The 24,363-nt window shown below is 58.1% G+C and overlaps 1 protein-coding gene across 3 annotated transcripts in view; it reads right to left on the bottom strand.

The window, feature by feature from the left end:
• MAD1L1 (mitotic arrest deficient 1 like 1) overlaps positions 1-24,363 on the bottom strand; it is a 339,612-nt gene that overhangs the window by 307,441 nt on the left and 7,808 nt on the right. For all 3 annotated transcript variants that reach the window (XM_059897371.1, XM_059897373.1, XM_059897372.1), the window contains exons 4-9: positions 23,405-23,584; positions 20,827-20,951; positions 19,687-19,768; positions 18,182-18,312; positions 17,918-18,032; positions 15,784-15,845 (exon numbers count right to left, since the gene is read on the bottom strand). In XM_059897371.1, coding sequence (XP_059753354.1) covers positions 15,784-15,845; positions 17,918-18,032; positions 18,182-18,312; positions 19,687-19,768; positions 20,827-20,951; positions 23,405-23,584 — 695 coding nt within the window. The remainder of the gene's footprint in view (positions 1-15,783; positions 15,846-17,917; positions 18,033-18,181; positions 18,313-19,686; positions 19,769-20,826; positions 20,952-23,404; positions 23,585-24,363) is intronic.

Below are 24,363 nucleotides of genomic sequence, written 5' to 3'. Positions count from 1 at the left end.
ACAACCTGTGGCCAAGGAGTCCCATCACAATTAACACAGACTGACACCATACAGGAGTCCCAACTTCCAGCAAAGGCTTCTTGGGCCCTTCCTCAGGCAAGAGATTAAGAAAACACACTGCACAACACTGGAAAGTGACCATACTCCAATAAAAATTAGTAAAGAGGGGCTTCCCTGGTGGCGCAGTGGTTGAGAATCTGCCTGCCAATGCAGGGGACACGGGTTCGAGCCCTGGTCTGGGAAGATCCCACATGCCACGGAGCAACTGGGCCCGTGAGCCACAATTACTGAGCCTGCGCGTCTGGAGCCTGTGCTCCGCAACAAGAGAGGCCGCGATGGTGAGAGGCCCGCGCACCGCGATGAAGAGTGGTCCCCGCTTGCCACAACTAGAGAAGGCCCTCGCACAGAAACGAAGACCCAACACAGTCATAAATAAATAAATAAATAAATAAAAGAACGTGAATTTCTTTTAAAAAAAAAAAAAAAATTAGTAAAGAAAAGAAAAAACGCTGCCAGTAACGCAGGTGGAATTACTGACCAATGAAAAACAGACTTCCTGAGAAATGGCCTTGCTTGTTGCAGTGGCATCAATGAACCACTCCTTAGACCAAGCTGGTTGGAACGGAGTTTATTTGCTCAGAGGTGGAGCTGATTGTACTAAGTTAAGGATGGGGATGGGAATTCCCTGGCAGTCCAGTGGTTAGGACTCCGCACTTTCACTGCCATGAGCCCAGGTTCAATCCCTGGTCGAGGAACCAAGATCCCACAAGCTGTGCGGCATGGCCAAAAATAAATAATTAATTAATTAATTAAGGATGAGGAATCACCCCACCTGAGCTTGCTCTGCCACAGTTCAGCACAGTTATTTCCTCCCCTGTACTAAACCACAACCGTGAGTGGAAAGCTTCCCGGGATCCCCGTGAGCCCTCGCAGTGATCACGGAACCTGAGGGTGGTCTTGGGGACCCATAAACACAGAAGGGAGGGCAGTCGCCTGCACCGGCCCCTAACTCTGCAACAGCCATACAATGAAGCACGAAATGACTTACTAAAGCGCACTCTCCACATGTGTGTGGAAGGCCCTGGGAGCTGTGCTGAGCAGGAAGGGGGTGCTGAGGAACTGGGCACTGAAGGCGCCACAAGCGGAGGAAGGGGCAACGCGCCGGCGTATGTGTTAGCAAACACACGCGCAAAGCGTTCGCGGAAAAATGCACCAAACCTGTTAACACTGGCTGCCTTCAGGGAGGGCGACGGTGCTGAGAGCACGTCTTGAGGGCTGAGCCATGTGACAGCGGGGCCGGTTCAAAGAAGCTCCTCCAGAGCCCCCAGATCCAAAATGATAGGCGTCTGTCTCCAGTACTGCTTCCCAAAGGCCAGAGAAGACACCCACTCAGCTTCCCTATCCCGAGGCATCCTCGCCATGGAGTACGAGTCTCCACGAACACACGTGGCAACAGGGGAAGCTCAAGACACAACCTTCAGAGATAAAGTAAAAGTGCAGTGTGCAAATACCGTGAAAATTCACCTGTCTGAAGTGGGATTAACCTGATACCACCTCCCCGCCAAGTCTGACACCTGTTACAAAAACCAGACCAGACAGCTCCAGAGGAAAAGGCCAATTCTCCTCCCACAAGTTCATATGGGCTTCTCACCACCTGCTTCGCCAAATCCATGCAAGGCCCTGTCCTCCTCAGCTCCCCTCGCGTGGGGTCTGGCCACACCAGAGCCCAACCCTCCCAGAGGTTAGCTCTGCTCCTGGCGGCCAGGACCTCTTCTCACTTCACTTACAAGACGGAAAATTCCAGGGCGCAGGCATGACTGGCTCAGAACCTCACCCAAAGCAGGGACGCAGTCCAAGACTGCTTTGGAATTCTCAGTGAACTCCCCTTCATCCAAGTTGTCACAAACTCGCACGCACAGACAAGTGGTAGCACCGAAATGGATAAATCAGGAAGTGAGATCCACCCATACTATTGCTGGTCCAGCTACTTCAGTGCTGAGTATGTAAGACCCTTCATTTAAAAAAAAGAAAGTACTCAGATATTTCCAAAAGCTATTTTTTAACATATTGTTACAAAAACTCTTCAGTTAATAAAAAAAGATATTTTAACATCCCCAATCTATAAGCCCTATTGATCTATCATCTTTTTAAAATATCCATTGAACTGAAAAAGCCTCCCCGACCCTCCCATTTGAGTTTAAGCTTAAAACTCTGCAACACCACAAGGCTGGGACGTTAAAAACATGCCAAAGTGTTCTTGAGCCAATTAAAACGAAGACACACCCCTTTCCTTGGACACCTACATCCCACCCTTCGTGAGGGCAACAAGGAGCCTGTGCCTTAGTCCACTGGCCCGGAGACCGGGGGGAAGGCGGGCCCACACCCTGGTCAGCACCCCAGGGAAGGGCAGGAGACGGACCGGATGTCTTCTGCCCAGTGAGTTCTGAAAATTGTCACAAATGTCTGACATGTCAACACTATCTGAAAGGTATAAAACCCTTTCCCCTGGGACTTCCCTGGTGGCGCAGTGGTTAACAATTCACCTGCCAAGGCAGGGGACACGGGTGCGATCCCTGGTCCGGGAAGATCCCACATGTCGCGGAGCAACTAAGCCCGTGAGTCACAACTATTGAGTCTGCGCTCTAGAGCCCGTGAGCCACAACTACTGAGCCCACGAGCCACAACTACTGAAGCCCGCGTGCCTAGAGCCCGTGCTCCGCAACAAGAGAAGCCACCACAATGACAAGCCCACGCATCTCAAGGAAGATTAGCCCCCGCTCGCCACGACTAGAGAAAGCCCGCGCACAGCAACGAAGACCCAATGCAGCCATAAATTTATTTATTTTTTAAAAAAACAAACAAAAACCCTTTCCCCTTCACTCCGTCTGAAACTGGGCAACCCAGGGAGGGAGCCCAACATGGTCCCCAGAGATCATCTTGCTCCAGTGCTGGACTCCCGAGACAGAGGCCAGAAAGTGCAGGGACAAGCCCCCGAGCCAAGGCCCTGTCCCCCACCATCGGCCCCAGGAGCTGGGAGTCTCGGCAGCAGCGGCCATCTCTGAACGAGCTAAAGGCAGAGACGCCCTCTCGGGCAGCGGCTCCCAGCAGGTCCCAGGAGCTGGGCTTCCTCTGACGTTCCCAGGGAAATCCAGACAGCTGGCTTTCCAGCCCAAGAGCACCTGAAAGCACCCCTGCTGCACCTCACCGCGGGCTGGACTCCAGGGGCCGCGGTCCGATCCCCCGGCAGCTTTGAGTGTGTGGCCAGCTCCCGGAGGGCAGCTGGCCGCCGGCAGGATGGGCCACGCGAGGCGCCCTCCAGGTGGGCCCGGAGACGCGGGGCCGGACCAGCCTCTGCCAGGGCCCGTGGGGAGGGCTGACAAGCAGCTGCACTGGACCCCCGGCACCCTTGGGGGCTGGGAAGTCAGGGGAGCGGGAAAGGAAGAAGCTGGTGGCAACTCCTAACAGCTTCTATGGAAGAAAGCTCCAAACCGGCACAGAGGCCACACTGCAGTGTAATGACCCTCCTGTGCCTCCCAGGGGCCAGTCACCGAGGTTCTGCCATCTGGTTTCATCCAACACGCCACCCTCCAGCCCAACCTCATGTTTTCTAGCCTGTTTTGTGACGGACGTTTTGCCTCACAACTTTACCTGAACTCCCCGACAGGACGCTGACAAGTGGCACACGTGTAACCCGGGTCCCCACCTCCCCCAGGAGGCCCCGCCAGTCCCTTCCCCACCAGCCCTCAACTAACTCCAGGCAACCGCCAGGCTGGGTTGTTTTGGTCTTTTGTGGGGTTCCTTCTGGCCTTAAGATTAGTTTCGCCTGTTCTAAAACAATTTTTAAAATTTCAGCAGCCTTCTTTCTTCCACTGAGTTCCCCGATGTGTGCATCTCAGATGAAGCCCTGTTGATGGAGGACGGTCAGAAAGCGAGCCCTGCCACTGATTAGGTCAGACCATCGCCCTGGACCCTGAGAGCCCCTCTTGCCCGGATGTCCTTCCCCGCAGCGCCCCGGCCTACACTGCGCTCAGGACGAGCAGAGGCCCAGACACCCCACGCTGTCACAGCTGTCACGAGGCCAGGAGCCACCACAGCGGGGGACACACGTGAGGGCGTTCCCTCCAGTCTCAGCGCCAATAACAGCAACACACCAAGCCACGGGGGCGGCTCCTACCCCACGGGTGCCGGATCGTGAAGAACCTTCCAGGCACTGCCAGGAGGCTCCAGGCCAACTAAGCAGCCACCTGGGGCAGGGTGACAGGACCAAGGCAGGCAGCCAGGGCTTCACCTGGCGCGCTTCCCACCCGCACCTCCCGTCTGCACTCACCCTCCGCGCACGCGGGTTTGCACGCAGCCCGTGTGCACACGGGAACACCTCTGTGCTTTCATTAAACCAACCTGAGTTCTTTCTCGAGTGAGAAAGGGTAAAGACACCAAAGAGGAACGAAATGCTCTCCACGTGGTTTTCTCCACAAGGGCAAGCAAGGAAGGGTGACACTTACCACGTCTCTCCAGCATCTTCTGCTCCCCGAGTCGGGGTGGGAAAAGAACAGGAAGGAAGTCTGCCGGGGACATCTGCGCCCCTTTCTCCCCGAGCCCCCCCTTCCCAGCCCCAGCGTGCGCCGTGGTTTGTGCCAAAGCAGCAGCAGGAGGCCCGCAGCGGGCGCCCCGCTCTCTCCTCAGAGCCCCCTCCACTCCCGCCAGTCGGCTGAGCTCTCCACCGTCTGACGGCCAAGACCGCCCCCCACCCGGGCCACCTCGCTGCCTGAGCAACAGCCTGCGCTCAAGGCCCAAGGCCGAGACCACGGAGAGCGGGCCGCCCCGCATCCCAGACACCCCGGTATCCCCGAGGACACAACACGTAAGCACCTTCCATCTGGGCCACCAAAGCGGCGAAGGTCTGGGGCACGTGGCCTTCAACAGAGGAAATGCTCACTGAGGTTCCGGCATACCGGTCGCGGACTGGGGGCCACATCTCCTGGCCACACGCCGGCGACGGTCCCCAAGACAAACGCCCCTGCCACGCACTCTCAGCGGCCGCCTGCCTGCCGGGCCCTAGAGCACGAGCCCGGGCACAGTCGTGGGCGTCGGGCAACGGGGGAGCAAGGGCCCAGCCACCCGCCCGGAGGAAACCGTGCCACAGTCTGCAGACAGACAGGTCGCAACGGCCCCACGAGCTGAGGAGGAGAGCCAGGTCTCCCCTCACGATCCCCCAAGCGGTGTGGGCTGCCCACCCTTCTGGCCCGCGGTGTTTCGCTTGTGACTGTCTCAGTGGCCAAAGAGCGAAGGAAGGACGCGTCCGTTCCCTCTTGGACGCCTCAGTCACGGTGCCTTGAAGAGTAGCCTCTGTGTCCCCTCTACAGACACAGGCCCAGCGGCAATCCCAGGGGGCTGCCCCCTGCTCTCCCGTCCCCAGCCACAGCCCCAGCTCCCCGTGACAGAAAGCTGAGGATGGGCGGTCAGCACGACGACCAGCCCGGGCCATGAGAGGGGCGGACACAGCACATGCGGACACACGCAGGAATACTAAGTACTGAAAACCAGAGGTCCAGGTACCCCAGCTGAGGGCACAGGACAACACACTGAAGGGGACAGAGAGCTCTCCAAGGCCACGGTGACAAATCCTGCATAGCACCAAACCCTCACGAAGACACAACGGCAGAAGGGGCCACTGACCGGAGCCCTGCCTGAGGCCGAGGGTCTCGAAGGAGAGCCACCCACTCACGCCAGCCACCACCCCCCACCCTGGTGCACCCGAGACCGGCCAGGGAAGGAAGAACGAGACTTCCAGGGCAGCGCCCCATGGTCCCGCCTCCGCCACACACAGACTGTGACACGGCGACACCAACCCCAGTGGGGGGCCCCCCCCCACCTCCACCACCACCACCACCGACTCCCCGGCACCACCCTCGCTGGTGCCACCTCTCCCTGCACCCGGGACACTTTCCTCCCGCCTCACCTCCCTCCTCTCATCCTCAGGACCCCACTCCCACCTGCCAAGGGACACGTCCCATGAGACAGCTCATCCAAGGCAACAGCCAGAGCCTGTGCGGTGCCGAGGCCGGCACACAGTGGGTCTGGCACACAGCAGGCCTGGGAGCGCCTGCTGAACTGGCCCAGACACCACCCCGCAACCACCGGGTGGGGCCTGACGGGAGCCCGGGCAGCGTGTCAGAGCCGCCGAGTGTGCAGCACAGCAGCCTCGGCACGCAGCTCCTGAGACGCTCAAGTGAAAACAGAACTGCCGACTGCAGGGCGGCCCGGCCTCTGCACCAGGACGAGAGCAGAGCGTGAGGAAGAGAAGCTGGAGTAACGCCAGGCCGCCGCCCCAACAGCCCCGTGCTGAGCTCCTCTCCTGTTCTCCGGTGCAACTCAGCAGAAAGGGCCCTGCTTCAAAGACTGCCTGCTTCACGGGCACAGGAGCCCCCAGCTTGAGCCCCTCGCCACTAACAAAGGCCAGCCCACTCCCCGAGCCCATCCCTGGCCTCCGGCTGGTCTTGGAGAATCCGAACCACGTCCCCAGGTGGTCGGCCACCCGTGGGAAGGGGGCACCGGGCCTTGGGACTAGTGGGGTATGGGCACAGACTGACCCTGGACTCGGAGCACCTGCTCTGCCCTCAAGAGACCTGAGGCGGAGCTCGACGGGAGGAGGAGCAGCTCTAGCTTCCGACAAACGGACAGTGGCCGTGGGAAAGGATGACAGAGCTTGTGACCGCGTGCAGCTAACCCCCAGCTGACCCTGGACGACACTGCTCAGGGGCCTCTCCTCGCAGCCTCAAAGCTGACATTCAAGGGTGTCAGGCGGGGAAGCCCAGGCGTAAATGCCCACTGAAATACCCCTCAACTGTTCCTTGCAGCCGCCCAAGACACTGGCCCTCCAAAGGCCACGGTGACTGCTGGCAATAGCAGGGCAGGCCCTCGGGGGACTGCTCCAGAGGAAGCCGTGCAGCCACCCAGCCCCCTCGTCCCTTCCTGTCCTCTCAGGACGCCCCCCACTCTGCCTGGGGACTGGGGACCTGGGCCTCCACAAGGGAGGGGCCCGGTGCGTAACGGGACCTCAGCAAGCACCTGCCAAGTCTGAACCAACTGGGACCCCGGAGCTGCCTCCTCGTTCTCCCAAATAAGCCCCCGGGAATCCAGCAGAGCCTAATTTGTCTAAATCCTTTTATTATCTGGCTTTAGGTTTTCTTTTTACATGAATTTAAAAAGAGGCACAGAAGCAGAAGAGCCGTATCTACAAAACTGGGAGACAAGCCCCCCAAAAGAGCCAAGTGAGAAGCACAGAAGTACAGAGCCGCCTGAGTCCAGGATCTGCTTCGCTGGGCGCCCGGCTGCTGCGCGGCCTGGGGAGAGCACACGCAGGGGATGCGGCCCTGGAAGAGTCGGGAAGAGTTTCTTCTGGAAAGCATTTCTCTCTCACGTTCCCTACAGTGCCGCAAGGCCCACAGCCCGTGGCCTGCTCTGAGCACACAGAGTCAGGGGGACGGGGCTGTGCCCGCTGGGTCTCCGTTAGAGCTTCCCAACCTGCCCAAGCCCAACTAGAACAAAGCAGTTTCTTCTCCCGCTGCGGCCAAGCAAGGCTGTCAGGGACGCTGGTCCGTCCGCACCCTGCCGCACAAACCCAGCAGGCAGAGACCGGTCCCCATTGCTGCCAAGTCTGAAGCCTCACCAGGGAGCGGGAGACGGGCAGGGGCTGCTCCCCCGAGGCCCGGACTGGACTGCAGCTGAAAGAATGACCCTTGTCAGGAAGCCCTCTGCTACACCTGTTTTCTGGTTCTCACTGGGACATGCTGTGCATGACGCCGGGGCTCTGTCACAGCAGCCAAGCGAGCCAAAGGATGCCCTACCCAAGTCACATCAAACCACAAACAAAGCCGTCACGATGCCATCACTCACTCACCAAATGTTTATGAAACGCCCACTGGATTTAGGCACAGAGGCTCTAAAGACGGGCCCCTGCTCCTAGTTCACAAGACTGAAGCCTGAGGCTGACCACGGCAGAAAACACAACTTCCAAGGCAAAAAGAAGCTGGGGACTCAGCCACCCACAACGAGTAAACGCACGGGAACAACTGTTACAGGCCTCCATGGGGACGTAAAGGGCTGAGATGGGTTCAGAAGTCCCCGGCCTCTGCCTGCACCCTCTGGGGGAGGAAGCTCATGGCTCCGGGGCTGCTCTCAGGGAGCCTGGCTGGGCGCTGACACCTCACAGAGGCACAGCCCTGAGAGAGAAATCAAATGTGTTTCAAGGCCCCCTGCAGACTCCAGGCTCCCTGAGAACAGCTTGTGGGGAATGCACGAGGTAGTGAATGAACCAACAATAAAAAGGAACACAGCTGAGACCAAGGCATCAGCAGGCGGGACCAGAAGGGGCCCTGCTCACAAGCCCCCGGAAGGCCAAAGCCTTCTCCTTCCCCCTCCTCTCGTGCCTGCAAAGAAAACACACCAAGACCAATGAAAACGACCCAGACGCGTGACAGCCCAGCTACCTTCCCAAGCAGCCACAGCGCTGCCTGTATTGATCAACCCAACGCCTAGGTAATGAGAAATTGCCGACACAGTCACCAGGGTAATAAGTGTGTCCAGGGCGGTCAATAAGATCCGCTCTTAGGAGGAAATTATGCACTCCCCCTCGCCGGCCTCCTAATTGGCCTCACACATCAGGGGAAACTAGTCCCCAGGACTTGTCATCTGGCCAGACTACAAATGTTTTTGGGAAACATCCAGCATCAGCACTTGTCAGTTCCCAGCTCTCACTCCAGATGATGGGTCAGCAGTTTTGGGGGGCGCAGCTGCCAGGCCTCAGAGCCAGCAAAACCCGCCTGCCTTTCCGTCTCCGCGGTACCAGCGTCCTCTGCAACCCCGCAGCTCTGTCACACCTGCACTCACACTGGCAGGTACTGTGCCCTCCCAGCCTGACTGAAACCAGGCCAGCTGCAGGCACAGAGGGATGGGGAAGGCGCCAAGCCACAGCGGCACCCTTGCCACGAGCAAACTACTTCCTCTATGAAATGAGAGGCCTGGCGACAGAGGGACTCAACAGGCATCCCACGCCTACTGAATAAGGATCCCGCCAAGAGGAGTTGCTAAGAACTCTTTCTCAAAACCCAGCCACTGCAGATTTCCTGCCCCCTCACTCCCCTGTGACCTGACTTGGAATCTCTGCTAGAACCTTTGAAAGCATGCTGCCCGGAGCAACTGATGACGCTCTCTCACTGTGACAGAAAGGTCAATTACACGTTTTTGGAGGGCAATTCGGTCAAACACATATATCTTTTAGGTAAAAAAAATTCAACTTCTAAGAATTTATCCAACCAAAACAATGCTGCTTATTGGTGGGGGGGGGGGGGGGGGGGAAACCCTGGAAATATCCATCAACAGGGGAATGAAATAAATCAGAATCCATCCACACCATGGAACACTGTATAGATCCTGAAAATAATTCAGTAGGCCTATCTGTGTTGGTGCAGAAATACTGTCAGAAATTAAGTGGAAAACAGCAAGGCCGCAGGGTAATAGTATGAAATGAGCACTTCTTAGGGGAATGGGCACATAAAGAGCGTGTATGACACGGAGAAAAATTTTTTTAACTTTTTAAATTTTGTATCTATATGAGACAATAGATGTTCACTAAACTTACCGTGGTAATCATTTCACGATAATGTGTAAATCCAATCATTACGCTACAGACCTTAAACTTATGCAGTGCTGTTTGTTGATTATATCACAATAAATCTGGAAGAAAAAAAGAGCTTGTATGTACACACAACATTTCTAGAAAGATGCCCAGGAATTTATCAGGCATTGCCTAGAAAGACGGACTGGGGGTAAGAGCGGTAACACCCCGCTGCCCACCCCTGGGGGCAACCCTCAATCCTACTCTGAGAATGGCACCCCGGGCATAACTAGAGCACCGTGTGATGGTGCCAGACAGCAGCGACACAGGGCAAGCCCGGAGGAGGCGAGATGGGGAGGAATGAAGACCACTTTCACTTTTCACCTTCCTCCTCTGCAGAGCTTGGGTTTACCAAGAAACCACCTGCCCTTCTGCAGCCCACACCTGGCCTCCCCTGGTGACACTCCCATGGTGACACTCCCACAGCACTTGCCCCAAGTCCCCAAGATCCAGGAACACTGAAAAAGCCTGGGCCGGTCCCAGCTGCCCATGGGCCTTTGACAAGCTCAAGAAATGGGTTCCTTCCCCAAATGAAGGCTTTAAAAAGCATCCCCATCCACTCCTGACTTCAGGCCAGGCCACCTCCTAGGCCTTTTCCTTCCCCTCACAGCTGTTGGGAGCGCCGATTCCTCATCACCCTCGGACCAGCTTGACTGAAGCGTGACATACATACAACTGTGTAGCTGCTGCCGTGACAGTCACAGGTGAGGGCCCCCCAGGTCCCCAATCATATCCCAACCCAAGACTTAAGGAGCCACTCACCCTCCTTCTGTCACAGGTCAGTTTTGCCTTTTTTAAAATTTCAAGTAAATGGCACCATGCAGTGTGAACTCAATGAGTTGCCTTCTTTTGCTCAGTGAGAGATTCGCGTTCCTGCACACAGCACCTGTCTCCTCCTGTTTCTTGCTCAGTGATGTTCCATTCACCTGATGGACACCTCACTTGGTTCCGTGTTTGGGCTACTATGAACAAAGCTGCTGTGAACACCCACACACAAGTCTTTGTGAGGCCACACGTCTTCACTTCTCTTGGGTCAGTAACCAGGAGTGGAACTGCTGGGTGGTATCGCCCACGTACAGAAAGCTGCCCAGCTGTTGCCCAAGCAGCTGTGCTGTGTCCCACGGTACCACCAGCGCATGAGAGCTCCAGCCGCTCCACATCTTCACCAGGTCGAGAGCAGTATTTCACTGTGACCTTCATTTGTACTCCTCATTTTGTTTTTAATTAATTAATTCATTAATTACTTTGGCTGCGCCGGGTCTTAGTTGCAGCACGCGGGATCTTTAGCTGCTGCATGCGGGATCCCTGACCAGGGATGGAACCTGGGCCCCCTGCACTGGGAGCACAGAGTCTTAACCACTGGACCGCCAGGGAAGTCCCTATACTCCTCTTGTGACTAATGACACCGAGCATTTTTCATGTCCTTTTTCATCACTCATATCTTCTCAAAATTATCTGTTTGAAGTCTTTCACCCATTTTTTAAATTTGGTCATCTTATCAATTTGGAGGAATATTTTCTGTACTGTGGATAAAAGTCCTCAGTCAGATACACATGTTGCAAATATTTTCTCCTAGTCTATGTTTTGCCTTATTTTTTTCTTAACTGTGTCTTTTGAAAGCAAAAGTTTCTAATTTTGAAGTCTAACTTACCAATTTTTTTCATCTATGGTTCATGCTTTTTGTGTCCTAAGAACTCTTTGCCAAACCCAAGCTTCCAGAAGTTTGTTTTTACTTTTAAGTCCATGCCCCACTGAACTGATTTTGTGGACAGGATGAGGTCTCTATTTGTACAGATTCCCTGCTGTTTCAGCACCATTTGTTGAAAGACTCTCTCCCATTGAATTATCTTGTCACCTTTGACAAAAATCAATTGCCTCTATATTCTTAGATTATTCCTGAACTTTCTATTCTGCCCCATTGATTTACACGTCTATCCTTAAACCATGACCACCCTGTCTTGATTAATAAGGCCGTTCACAGTGTGCTTGCAACCAGCTGCTGGAAGCCCTCTAACTCATTCTTCTTCCAAACTCTGACAGCCGTTGTAGGTCCCTTCCATTTCTACAGAGATTTTAGAATCAGTTTGTCGATTTCTCCCCAAAAATCCTCCTGGGACTCTGATTGGGATTGTGTTGAACCTATGAATTGTCTCAGCAATACTGAGTACTCCAATCCATGAACACGGTATCTCTCTCCAGTTACTTACGTTGTTATCAGGTTATCCTTAATTTCTCTCAGCAACATCTTACAGTTTCCAGTGTATGGGTCCCATACACATATTTTGTTAAATTTATCCCCAAGTATTTCGCAGACACATCACAGGGTGTCCCTCTTCAGTACCTTCAAATCATCCCGACACGCCGCGCTACCGAGGAATGAGGCTCAGCGAGTCACAGCCCTCCGCACCACTGCCCATTCCCTCAGTCCAACCCTCGAGGCCCTGGGACTAGAACGTCCAGACACCAGACGCAGCCACCTCCTCCCCACACCAGCGCCTGCAAGTGCACAGGTCCCACCTCACCCATGCAGGGCATTCCCTCGCACCCTCCAAGTCCTGATGTCAACCTGCCCCCGACTCACATGACCCACGTGCTGGAGACAAGGGATCAGACGACGTCAGGGGTGGACAAGCTCGTCTGGCAGATAAGGACACTCGGCCCAACAGGCTTCCCTATAGGTTTGCACTGGCTGACCCACCAGCCAAGACACCCCCCAACCCCCTGTTATCCCAGGGTCCTCACGATTTAAGAAATCCCAAACTAGGAAGAGGGTGACCACTGTCGTGCCATGTGAACCCTTCTCTGTTCCTAACCTCTGCAAGACCACAGAGCCCTCTGCAGGTCCCAAGGTCGCAGGGAGCCACGATCACCAGGGGTGGGGGGGGGGGGTGCCACCTAGTGGCGACAGCTCTCAGAAACCCACAGAGACGCTGGACGGCGACCAGAGCCTGGGGTCATGACAGGCCCCAAATGAGCAAAATTATGGCAACGCCCTGACCGAAAAACCCAACAGGGCTTCCCTGGTGGCGCAGTGGTTAAGAACCCGCCTGCCAATGCAGGGGACACAGGTTCGAGCCCTGGTCCGGGAAGATCCCACGGGCAGCGGAGCCTGTGAGCCACAGCTACTGAGCCCGTGCGCCTAGAGCCTGTACTTCGCAACAAGAGAAGCCACCGCAATGAGAAGCCCGCACACCACAACGAAGGGTAGCCCCCGCTCGCCAAAACTAGAGAAAGCCCGTGCACAGCAACGAAGACCTAACACAGCCTAAATAAATAAATAAAAATAAATTAAACAAAAAAAGTATTAAAAAAGACGCAACAGACTCATGCCTGCCAGGCCAGGCCAAAACACCCTCCCAGCCCCTCGAATCTCTAATGCCAGGGCAACTGCTAGACTCCAACTTCTGCTGTCGCTGGAGCTGGCTGATCACACTTCGGGGAAGGGGTCCCTAGACTAGCACGCAAAATCTCACATCTACACGCACCCACTTGCAAACCTGTGTTTTCGTGGGGAGAAAGTATGACTTTCATCAGATTTTCAGAGATTCGTGACCCCATGGTGAGAAACCAACATTCCAGAAGACTCTTCCATTTACAGATGTGGAAACGGGTGTAAAAAAGACCCCACAACACACGGGGGCTAAGCTGGGGTCAGACACACGTCCAGCCACAGTTTAACAGGGTCTGAGATGGCCCCAGTCACTCCCGCTGCACTGAACACTGCGAAAGTGACAAAGGGTGTCCCTCAGCTCCCAGCGGACCCCACCTCCGCCCACCAGGCAGGGGCCCCCAGACAACGTCACCTTGGAACAGTGCGCGTCTCTCCCTCCCACGCCCACCCCTTTGCAGGGACCCCACACGGCAGCAACGGGCCCCCAGCCTCTCCCTGTGTCCGAGAACCCTATGCCCGTTTCCCACCCCCACACTCAATTTCAAGAGCCGTGGGCTCCACCAAGTTACCCTCCCTGGTCAGAAACCGCTAATAACTGCCCCAAACCTGGCAACAGTGAGCCAAGCCCCTCATGGTATTTGTGGTCACACCAAGACTCAAGTCCAGCGTTGGAGAGGCGGACCCAATGGGCCTGGGCTCAGCCCAGGCGTCCGCACGTGCACCAAACTCCCCAGGTGATCCTGCTGATGGGCCACACTTACACCGCAAGCCTGTGGCCCACCGACCGCCACTCGACACACGCACCCGCATAAGCGGGGCAGGAGTTGCCGGAGGTGAGGGCCCACCCCAAACGCCCTAGTGGGGACAGGAGAGGCAGGGCGGAGGAGCTAAGGTTTCCGAGGGGCCCCCAGAAGCGGCCCAGGCACAACCGCCACAAAGCACGTGGAAAGAAGGCTTCTCATTACAGGGGCCCCCACCAGGAACCCCAGGAGACAAGGACAGCCAGCCACACCGCACTGCTCGGCAGTGTGCACGGCACCCGGCGCACAGGCGCGTCTAACCTCCCCCCGCACAGCGAGGCAAGCCCTGCGGCCCTGCCCAAGGGCAAGGGACTGGCCCGGAGCAGTGCGCCGACTCGAAGAGGGGCGCCCTGACGGGCGGGAGAGCGGGACGGGACTCCAGCCTCCGCGAACCGCCTGTTTTCCCTCCACAAACGCGTGCCCCACTTTCCTGCTGACCCCGAGCTGCCAGCAGGCGTGGGCAGCCCCCACCTCCACCAGTGCTCCGAACCACCCCTTCCTCCCGCCTCCAGGGCCTGGTCACTAAGGGAAGGCGGGGTGAACACACAACACGCGCAAGCATGGGACCAGCCCAGAAGCCCGCGGGCGCAGGCCCCAACCATGTGCCAGCCACTGCGAGGTGGGCGACAGTGGTCAGGTTTGGAAGCGGGACCAAAAGGTCTTAAGGAGCAGCTGCACCTTCCATCGTGTCCAGCACACTGATCCTTGCGCCATTCTGGCCAGAGACGGCAGCCGGCTACGCGCCGGCCCTGCTACCCTGACTGAGGCATTCAAACACTCCAGCAGCTGGTGCCACCAGGCGCGTGAGGGCCTCTGATCTCCCGCACAAGAAAAAAGTCATGGAGCTTTCTCTTCTGACGTCAGCCTTCCCCACGAGTTCATCAGCCCAGAGAAAAGGAGGAAACACAAAACATCTAGGCCCCGCTGGGGCCAGCCCTACATGAGCCTGGGTTCTGCAGGTGGAGTTCAGGAGGGAACAGCCTACTCTGTTCTCTGAGACTTAGCGAGGCAGAAAGAAAACGAAGGGGCCTCTTCAAGTGACAAACACTTGGAGTCCATGGTGCGATCGAACTGGTGCAGGTCCCAGAAGAGCAGTCAGAGACTGTAATTCCTGGACAGCCCTTTGAGGAGGGCTCTCTAGCTTGGCCCAGCTTCCGAGAGCAGCAGGAGAGACCCCCGAGAAGACACAGTCTTCAAGTCGCACAAGCAGATAAACAGAAGGCTCTTTAAATGCCACAGGCCCCAGGCGCCAGGACTAATCCTGAAGGACCGATCTCCCACCCCCACCCCAAGACGGGAGCAGCTGGGCAGAGTCCGTCTGCGGGGGGGCTGGGCGGGGGCGGGACCTGGGGGCTAAGGGCCAGCGGTGGAGCGACGCTGGAGGAAGGGGCAGCGGCCCCAGAAGGAAAGGCAGCAGGACAGACGGAATCGGGAGCAGGGAGCGGTGGGAAGATGCCCGTCTGAGAACCAGGCCCGCTTGGCCGTCTAGCAGCCCCGCCTGACATTCACTTGCTGGCATTAGCTCAACAGACAAGCTGAGGCTGCTGCAAGGGCCTGATGGGAAACAATCCTCCATTACCCTGTTTTCCCTTTTGGCCCCTGAAGACTCAGTTTATCTCTACTCGTTACAACCAGCTAAAAGAAATGACTTCCCTCAAAAGCAACTACTTCCTCAGTATAAACAAAACAGAGCCCTTCAAGAAAACCCAACAATGCAGGGCCCACACCTGCCAGCGCTCTGTCGAGAATGTCCCGTCCTTGGCGGGGAGAGTCCCTACTTCCATCTCCTTAAACCTCAGCAGCCACAGGCAGGGCCTCTGCTGGAAGGAACCGGGCTAGCAGGGCCCATTCTGCCAAAGGTGCCAGCCGTGTGGAGAAAAGGTGGGGACCCTGTGGCCCCGGCGCCCTCCGCCTACCTGATGCTCAAGCCCGTGGTCTGGTCCAGCCTCTCCCAGCTCTGCAGCTTCGTTAGCAGCCTCTGAAAAGACATGGAAGCAGAGCCCTTAGAGCGCTGTGCCCGTCATTTCCGTGCAAGCGCCAGGCCCTCCCACCTCCTCCACACACGCACCTCGACCCCCAGCACAGCAGCACCACACAAAACCGACGACGTCACATACCTGATCCTCCAGAAAGGCCTGCCCTGATCGCTGAGCTAAAACACAGAAACGCGCCCATCCGCTCCAAAGCAGACAGGTTGCTTCCCAACCGCTGAAGCTACACTGCGTGCTTAACATCTCATTCATTCCTGGCTCTGTAACTTCAAGGTTCCTAGCAGGCCAGAAGGACTGCGGGCTGGGGAAAGGGGTGGGGGGCAGACAGCCTCCTGGACGGTCCTGCAATAACCACCTGTGCCCCAGGGGGGCAGACGCTGCCCACGGCCTTGTCGCCCATCCTCCAGGTGCGCCTCAGGATGCCAAGCCCCAGGGCAGACAGACTTGGGCCGAGAGCCAAACCCCAGCCCCCAACACACACGCACACACGCACACACACGTGCACGCGTCGGGCTGGGCCCCCGTGGCCGCTGGGAAGAACAGGGGGCAGCAGCGGTGCCCCGACCCGGCCCGCATGCCGGGTCTCCCGCCCTTGTATTCTCACAGCCGCTCCACACTGACCCACATTCCACATCGGAGACTCGCTCCCTTTCTAGACCGCGTGCCTTTGTCTGGCCTCCCACTCCTTCCCGGGGCCAAGCACAGCCCTGTTCATTGCGCTCATTCAGCCACCCAAGTACTTCCTGACCCCTATCGTGTGCCGGGCACAAGACTGGTTAATAAATCGATGACCACAGCTGACGCTGAGTCAGCGTTTACCACTGTTTAAGCACTTTACGTTAACTCATTTAATCCTCACAGCCCTACGGGGAGACGCTCATTCCTCGTTACACAGGTGGACAGAGAGGCTGAGTAATCTGCCGCGGTCACACAGCCAGCGGGCACGCGACAGCAGGGCTGGAAACCAGGCAGCGTGAGGCCACGTGCAGAATCGTCACCAATTTCAAAACAAACTGTATCCAGAGAAAAACTGCTGGACTCCGGAACGGTCTTTTCAGGCCAAGTGCCCACATAAGCCAACGCCTGAGAGGGATTTGTGCTCCGGCCCCACGATGCCTCAGCTGGCAGTGAACCCACTGGGGGGGCAGCTGACGAGCACCCCGACCAGACTGCAAGCTACGGGAGGTGGTGACACGGTTCACGCCGGGCAAACCAGAAAGGAAGGTAACCACGGGGAAGCAGTGTGGAAGGACAGAAGGACCCGGGGCCTGGAGCCGGGAGGCCTCCGTGCTGGTCTGCTCAGCACGCGAACAAGGATGCTTTCGGCACCGACGTCCAAGGCCATCTCTACAACAACCCACAAAATGTCCCGATGAGTCCCAGCAGCAAACACAGGGAAAGGAAACTCAGCACAGGTGTCTGTTCACATCCATGGGGGGGAACAACATCTGTTCCAGGTACCACGAGCCATCTCGTCTCTCTGACTCAGCATCAGTGCTACTGAAACAAACTACTACGAACTCGGTGGCTGAGAACAATACACATTTACTGTCTCACAGCTCCGTAGGTCAGAAGTCCAGCAAGGGCCTCACTGTGCCAGATCAAGGGGTCGCAGGGCCACACTCCTCCTGGATGCCCTGGGGAAAAACCTGTTTCCTCGCCTGTTCCAGCCTCTAGAGGTGCCCACGTTCCCTGGCTCACGGCCCCTTCCTCCATTCAACGCCACCAAGAGCAGCAGGCAAGTCCTCCTCAGCTCACGTGGCTTCGACCTCCTCCAACCCCCTCCGGCCCCTGTCAGGACCTGTGAGCACACTGGCCCAGCTGGGGGCCGGCAGGAGCCCCAGGGGAGACTCCCTACTACAGGCCAGGGGTCAGCACCCTTCGATCCCCTTTGTCCACAGTTCTGGGGAGCAGGATGGGGCTGTCATTAGGGCTCACTACTCTGCCCACCATACTAGCCCAGCGGCTGCCACATTTTAGCTGAACAGCTGGAACGTAGGACTAAAACACCCAGGGTCTCCCCTAGCCAGCCACAGGACACCCGCGGGGACCAGCTCACCTCCTTCTCCAGCTCCAGGTCGACCAGGGTTTCCCGCATCTTCTCCTGCCGCCCCAGCCTCCGCTGCAGCCCCTCCAGCTCCTCCCGGAGCAGCCCGTTGGTGTCCCGCATCTCCCTGGCAGGGCCAGAAGCACAGTCACTCAAACAGCCGCACCGCCGGGGACGGTGCAGGAGCCCCTGGAGCAGGAGCTGCACCCAAGGAGGCTGCACACGTTTTGCACACGCGCACACACACCACCCCCATCCCCCCCCGGGGCCCCTCACCGCAGGCAGGCGTTCTCCTCCCGCAGCTGCCGCAGCTCCCTCTCCATCGTGGGCAGCCGCACCAGCTCAGACCTCATGTTCTTCACAACTGCAGCGTCCTGCTCCTGCAGGGCCAGCTTCTGCTCCAAATCCTGATCGAGGCCAGAGACAGAGGGGAGACAGTCACGGCCACCTAACTGTCCCAGATCCACGGCAACTTCCACGGCCCCGGCCCCCGCCTCTGGGCAGGCTGCGCCGGCTGTGCCTCTGCGCGGTGTCCTCAGGGGACACTCCCCGGGTAGCCCCACACGCCACGTGCTGTGCCGCCTGCAGGGCAGGAGCCCGGCACACGGCCGGCACAAGGACACGCAGCGAAGGCTCCGTGAATCGACACCCACCCTCCCGCGCTGGCTCTGCTTGTCACTCCCGTGGCACAGGGTCCTGACTGAGTCCTTGTACGGTGAGGAAAGCCTGTCCGTTACTACATGTAGTCCCCAGGGACACATGGAGCCACCGGGAGACTCGTCAGTGACGAGTCACAGAATAGGCTAAGAGCACGGGGCCAGGATCTGAAAATCAGGCAATCATTCAACAAACACTAAGGGGCCCAGCTCTGGGCCAGGTACTGGGTCAAGCAGCGGGGACACCATGACACAGAGGACAGATGAGGTCTCTGCAGGGAAGAGCGTAGAAAAGACAGACATTAGGCCGTGCAGGCAAGTCAATACTGAGAAGCAGGCCAAGGACTCAGATGGGCGGACGGGGCAGGGAAGACGTAACGGGTCGTGTGAAGCAGTGAGGACTGGGGAGGAGAGACGGACGAGTCGCAGAGGACAGCACGTGAAGACCAGAGGCGAAAGCGAGCCGGGAGGTCTGGAAGCTGACAAGCCGGAGCTGGGGGTACACGGAGCCAGAGCCCGGGAGCGGGGCCCGGTGCGCGGACGTGGCTCTAAGGGCAGCAGGCGGCCATCACGGCTCCCCAGCCGTGTCCTCCCACAGAGAGGCAGCACGGCCTGAACTAGTCACGCCGACCTGGCTCTGAGACCCAGCTTAGTCATGCACTAGCTGTGCGACATCGGGCAGGCTATTCACCCTCTCCAGTCCTATTTTACCATCTGCACAGCAGTCCATGGTACTTGAAGTTATACGTTTACTTTTTACTCTGTGTGTTTGATTCTGACCTTCATCCAAAAGCATACGAGCTTCCTGGGAGCAGAAATATGCACCCCAGCACCCGGCACAGGGCCTGGCACATAAGGAAACAACTGACATGCAAACAGCTACAGTGGACACAGGCAGCTAACTGCCCCTAGGTGCCCCTGAGTACGCCCGCAGCTCAGACACACCCACGGGTCATGGGGGGCCGAGCCCAGCACTGGGACGTCTCCCAGACACAGGCAGCTAACTGCCCCTAGGTGCCCCCGAGTACGCCCGCAGCTCAGAAACACCCAAGGGCCATGGGGGGCCGAGCCCGGCTCTGGGACGTCTCCCGGACGCAGGCCCGGGACGGGGCCGGAGCAGCTCACCTTAACCCTCTGCGCGTGGTCCACCCGCGCGTCCTGGCTGGCCTGGAGCTCCTGAACCTGCTGGTTAGCGTCCTGCCATTTCCTGTTGAGGAAACAGCACGTCATGTGCAGAAACAGGCACGTGGTAAAGCCAGCAATTGCCCGCACTCTAAAAGCTCTCCAGCACAGACACACACTCATACACGCATGCACGCACACTCCCGCACGCTCCCTGCAAGGACGCCTCAGGGTCCAGGGCCCAGCTCCTGCTGATGGCTCTGTGGCCTGAGTCTCAGGGCAGGTGGGTAAGTCCAGACCACCTGCAAGTCCTCTCCCCTCCCCACACCTCTCACAATAGGAGCTTCTGCTGGCCCTGGAACAGCCAAAGCCACGGACCCGCTCAGTACTGACCCACTCCCCAACCCTGCCCCATTCCACCGAGTTAGGGGAGCCAGAACTCCCCCAAGACAACACCTGCTAAGGTAGAGGCCACGAGCTTCGGGAGAGCGCTGTCTTCTACCTGCATCTCCAGGCGAGCTCTTCCATCCTGCCGTGCCTTCGCTCAGGGGGCTCCCTCCCCAGGAACGTCCTTTCCCACCCACGTCCCCCCTGCCCCAGGGCATGTCCTACACAGCCTTCAAAATCTCGCTCAAACCTAACACCTTCTCTGAAAGCTCCCTCCAAGCAGGCATCCCACCCCCAGAGGAGGGAAGAAATGACTGTTCCCGCTTCTTATTCTTGGAACATTTGAAACACCGCTCTGTTCCGGCACTAAAGGTCCTGGCTTCAAAGGCCTCAGTGTGTCCCAACAGCCTGCGGATGGGAGGCCAGCGCACGAAGGGCACTCGCGGACCCTCAGAGCTTCAGCGCACGCGACGTTCGTGACCGCTGGGTGCTCAGGTCACAGAGGGCATACGCAGGAGAGCCAGCCTGGGCTTGCACACGGTTAACAAGTGGACATCCAGCGCGGCACGCAGCCCGGCGGGCGTCAGGCCAAAGGCACGCAGGCAGACAGCCGGCCAGGCTCACCTGGCCGAGGGGCAGAGACGCCTGCCCGCCGCCTCCAGGCTCACCTGGCCGAGGGGCAGAGACGCCTGCCCGCCGCCTCCAGGCTCACCTGGCAGAGGCGCAGAGACGCCTGCCCGCCGCCTCCACACTCACCTGTGCTGCAGCTCCAGCTGCTCCTTCAGCTCCTGCTTCTCAGACTCCAGGCGCTTCACCTGCATCTCCTGGTTCATCACGCTCCACTGCAGGTCCGACAGCCTCCCCTTCAGCACGCTGATGGTCTGAAAGCGAGGCAGACAAGAGCCGGTTCCCTCCCGTCCCGCTCCGGAGGGCGAGGACAGAGCCATCTTCTCCTTCGGAACACGCGACCGCCCCTCAACCCAACCCGAGCCCCGCCTCGGTGACCCGCGGCCTCGGGAGTGAGAACGCTGCCGGCCAAGGGGGGCCCGGGCCTCACGCCTGGCGGCCTCCACACCCACACCCCGCGTCACCCCTTCCCAGCCGGCGTGTGCACAGGCCCCCAGCCCGTGGCGGCCCACACCCGCTCTGTCCCCAGCCCAGGATCCCTTCTCTAACCGCCCCACCCCACCACCGCGCCCCTGGCCCAGCTGCGCATGAGACGCTACGCGGGGACAAGCCGGGCACCCGCCAAGAAGTCAGAAGTGGGCGCTGAGGCTGTCCTCAGCACGACACCGCGAGAGCCACACACAACGAACGGGAGCCGCACGAGTGCCGCAGAGGCTGAAGCGCTCCCAGGCCAGAAGGGGTCCTCGGGGAAGGCACAGGGAGGCGGCCCAGCACACAGCCTCCAGGACAGCGAGTCCGCCAGACCGACACTGGGGTGGAACCGCAGTCCTCAGCTCCGACCACACCCTCCCCAGACAACCTTCTGGTGAGGGGACCCCACTTGTGGCTTTCCTGGGGCAAGAGGGCACGCCTCCAACAGGAAAAGCCAGCCCACTCAAGGGCGTCACTCTAAGTGAACAACTGGAAACATCACCCCATCAGCCTCTGAGACAGCAACCTACAAGCAACCTACAAGCTGAGGGCAAGAGGACGGACTGGCAAACTCACCACAGTGAGCAACCCTCGCACGGGGTGCCGTCTGCAAACACGGGGGCCACAGCAGGCCCCCCAGGGAGGCTGATGGGGGGTGGGGCTGTGTCCTACCCTCTCATCGACCTGCATGGTTTCCTTTATGATAATCGTGACTCTCAATCTGCGACCCAAAGAAGAATGAAGACACTTAAGGTTTACTTAACCACGAACATATCCTTTGAGAATTCTTCCTGAATTAAATAAACGTACAGACGCTGTGCTGAATACAGGAGTCAGATGGCCCACCACCTGGAGGACAAAGCTGTGCGGAAGCCAGGCCATCAACAGGACGACCTCAGAGAGCACGAGCATCTAAACCAGGGCACCGCGACGAGAGAACACAGTTGTGCGGGAGGGAGGTTTGCAGACCTAGACTCCGAACCAAGGACGCCTTCTCCACGGGGTGAAAAGGGAGCCGAGCAACGTCGGGGTCTCCGTCCCAAATCGCCACAACCCTTGCCACGCCAGGCCCCACGGGCGTCTGCTCTGTGCCAAGGGTGCCCCCCAAATTGCTCCTCACTGAGCCATGTGCAGGACATGCCCACCCCCGTCCTCCAGAAAAGCCTGCAATGGAGCACAGGCAGGCACACACCCAAGGCGGGAGGAGGACTTGTCTTAAGGCCACTCACGGCTCCTCTCCTGCCAACATCCACGTCAGAAGACAGATGTAGGAACAATCTTAACATGCTCACCAGCGTTGCCAAGGCAAAAATCACCTGGCGCCTACTCCGAAGATCTATCAAGGAGAGAAAACCACGCAGAGACAGAATACCAATGATCCCGCGGGCCCCGACTCCCTCCCCCGGCAGCGTTTCATCTTTGTCCTCGCAGCACCTGTGATCTTGAGCAGCACAGCAAAGGGACAGGAAAGGTCAGAGGAGTCCAGTTTCCACAAGCCTCAATGTTTGGGTTCTGCTTCTAATATTTATACAACCTCTGGTTGGTAGACACAATAATGACTACGAATGACCTATGCTCTGGTTCCAGAGATATTCTCAGATGCTAACAAACCTTATTAATAATCAAAGAAATGCAAATCCAGAGGCACCTACTTACACCTCCAGGGGCGGGGCGAGGGGGCGGAATCACAAGTATTTCCAGAAAACATCACTCACTATCCGTGACAGGTAGAGGTTCCAGTGAGAGCAGAATCCTCAACAACAGTTACTAGCAGAACACAGCAATGTGTAGCAAAAGCCACAGAGAGACGTGTAACTGCTGATCTTATAATCCCATTCCCAGGGATTTGTCCAAACAAAATCATTCACCAGAAACAAACAGGCTACACGCATGAAGCTATCTACCACATGTGTATCTGTATCAGGGTGTGTGTGTGTATAAAAAAACAAAACACGTGAAAATGACCAAAAACAGATTAGTCAACCACTAAAAATCCTAATCACAAAGACAACAAAAGTATTCCACTTACTAACTGAAAACCACAGAATGGGAAATTAGTGTTTTTGCTACGATCACAACTACGCAAAAGACGTAGGCGCACACGTGGGACGCAGAATTAAACAGCGACGCTACCACGGAGCTACCGTGCCGGAGGCGGGAGTGCGTCTTCTCTCCGCGCAGAGAGACTGCTCGTGGGGCGAGGGCAGCACCCCAGCCCGGGGCCGCGGCCCCTCACCTCGCCAGCCTCGGCCAGGCCGCCCTCCTTCTCACGCAGCTCCTTGCTGGCGGCGTCCAGGCTCTGCTGGCACGACCTGTAGCGCTCCAGCTGCGCCTTCACCTTCTCCTCCGCCTCGGCCTCCCGCTCCTGAAGCTGCCGCACGCGCGTCAGGAGCTCCTGGTTGCGGTCCACCTCACGCTGCCAAGGAGAACAGGCCGGTGAGAGGGCGTGGGGGCCGGCTGAGCCCACCCCGCTCAGCCCTCAGGACAGGACTGAGGCCCAGAGAAGAGCCACCAACAAGGCAAGAGCCAAGCCCACAGGCGACCCGAGGCCGCAGCGGGACGCCCCCCAAGGTGAGCGCCTGGCCGCATCTCACGGCGCCCCCTGGGAGGGCGCTCGCACGCGGCACGCCACCGACCACTGCTCAGGGTGGCCGCCTGCAGGGAGGAGACGGAGCACAGCATCTCACTCAGACTCGACCTTGGGAAGAGGCTCCCGTCCCCATGAGCCGGCACGCCCCCGGAGAGTGGACGGGAGCCCGCAGGCGGGAGCACCTGACCCTGGGCCCTCACCTCCCACAGAGCTTCAGAGCCACGCTGCACGGGTACCCTCGAGGGGCCGCGTGGCTTGCGCTGGCAAGGAACGCACAGAACTCAGACTTCTCACTCTGACGATCCCTCAGGGTCCAAAGGGTCAGGTGTCGGCCGCTGAGGTTACCCTCAGCCCAAGAAGCAAAGGGATCACAAGTGGCAGCCAGAGTCCCAGGGGCAAAGGCACCAAGTCCTAGTTACGTGGAGCCTGACACTCTGCTGACCTCTGACCTCTCATCAGGAAGCCGAGCCGCAGAAGCTCCCGCCAAGGGCTGCCTGCCGGGCGCTCGCAGGGCCTGCCGTACTCAGAGGCAGTGCTGAGACCAGGACTCTCCGAGCCCAATGGCAACGAGGAGCTTAATAAAAGCACAGCCAGGGCCACGGCCT

This window comes from Balaenoptera ricei, chromosome 15, assembly GCF_028023285.1.
Source record: "Balaenoptera ricei isolate mBalRic1 chromosome 15, mBalRic1.hap2, whole genome shotgun sequence".
NCBI lineage: Eukaryota > Metazoa > Chordata > Mammalia > Artiodactyla > Balaenopteridae > Balaenoptera > Balaenoptera ricei.
Note: the sequence above shows the minus strand (reverse complement) of the source record. Positions and strands in the feature narration are given on the sequence as shown.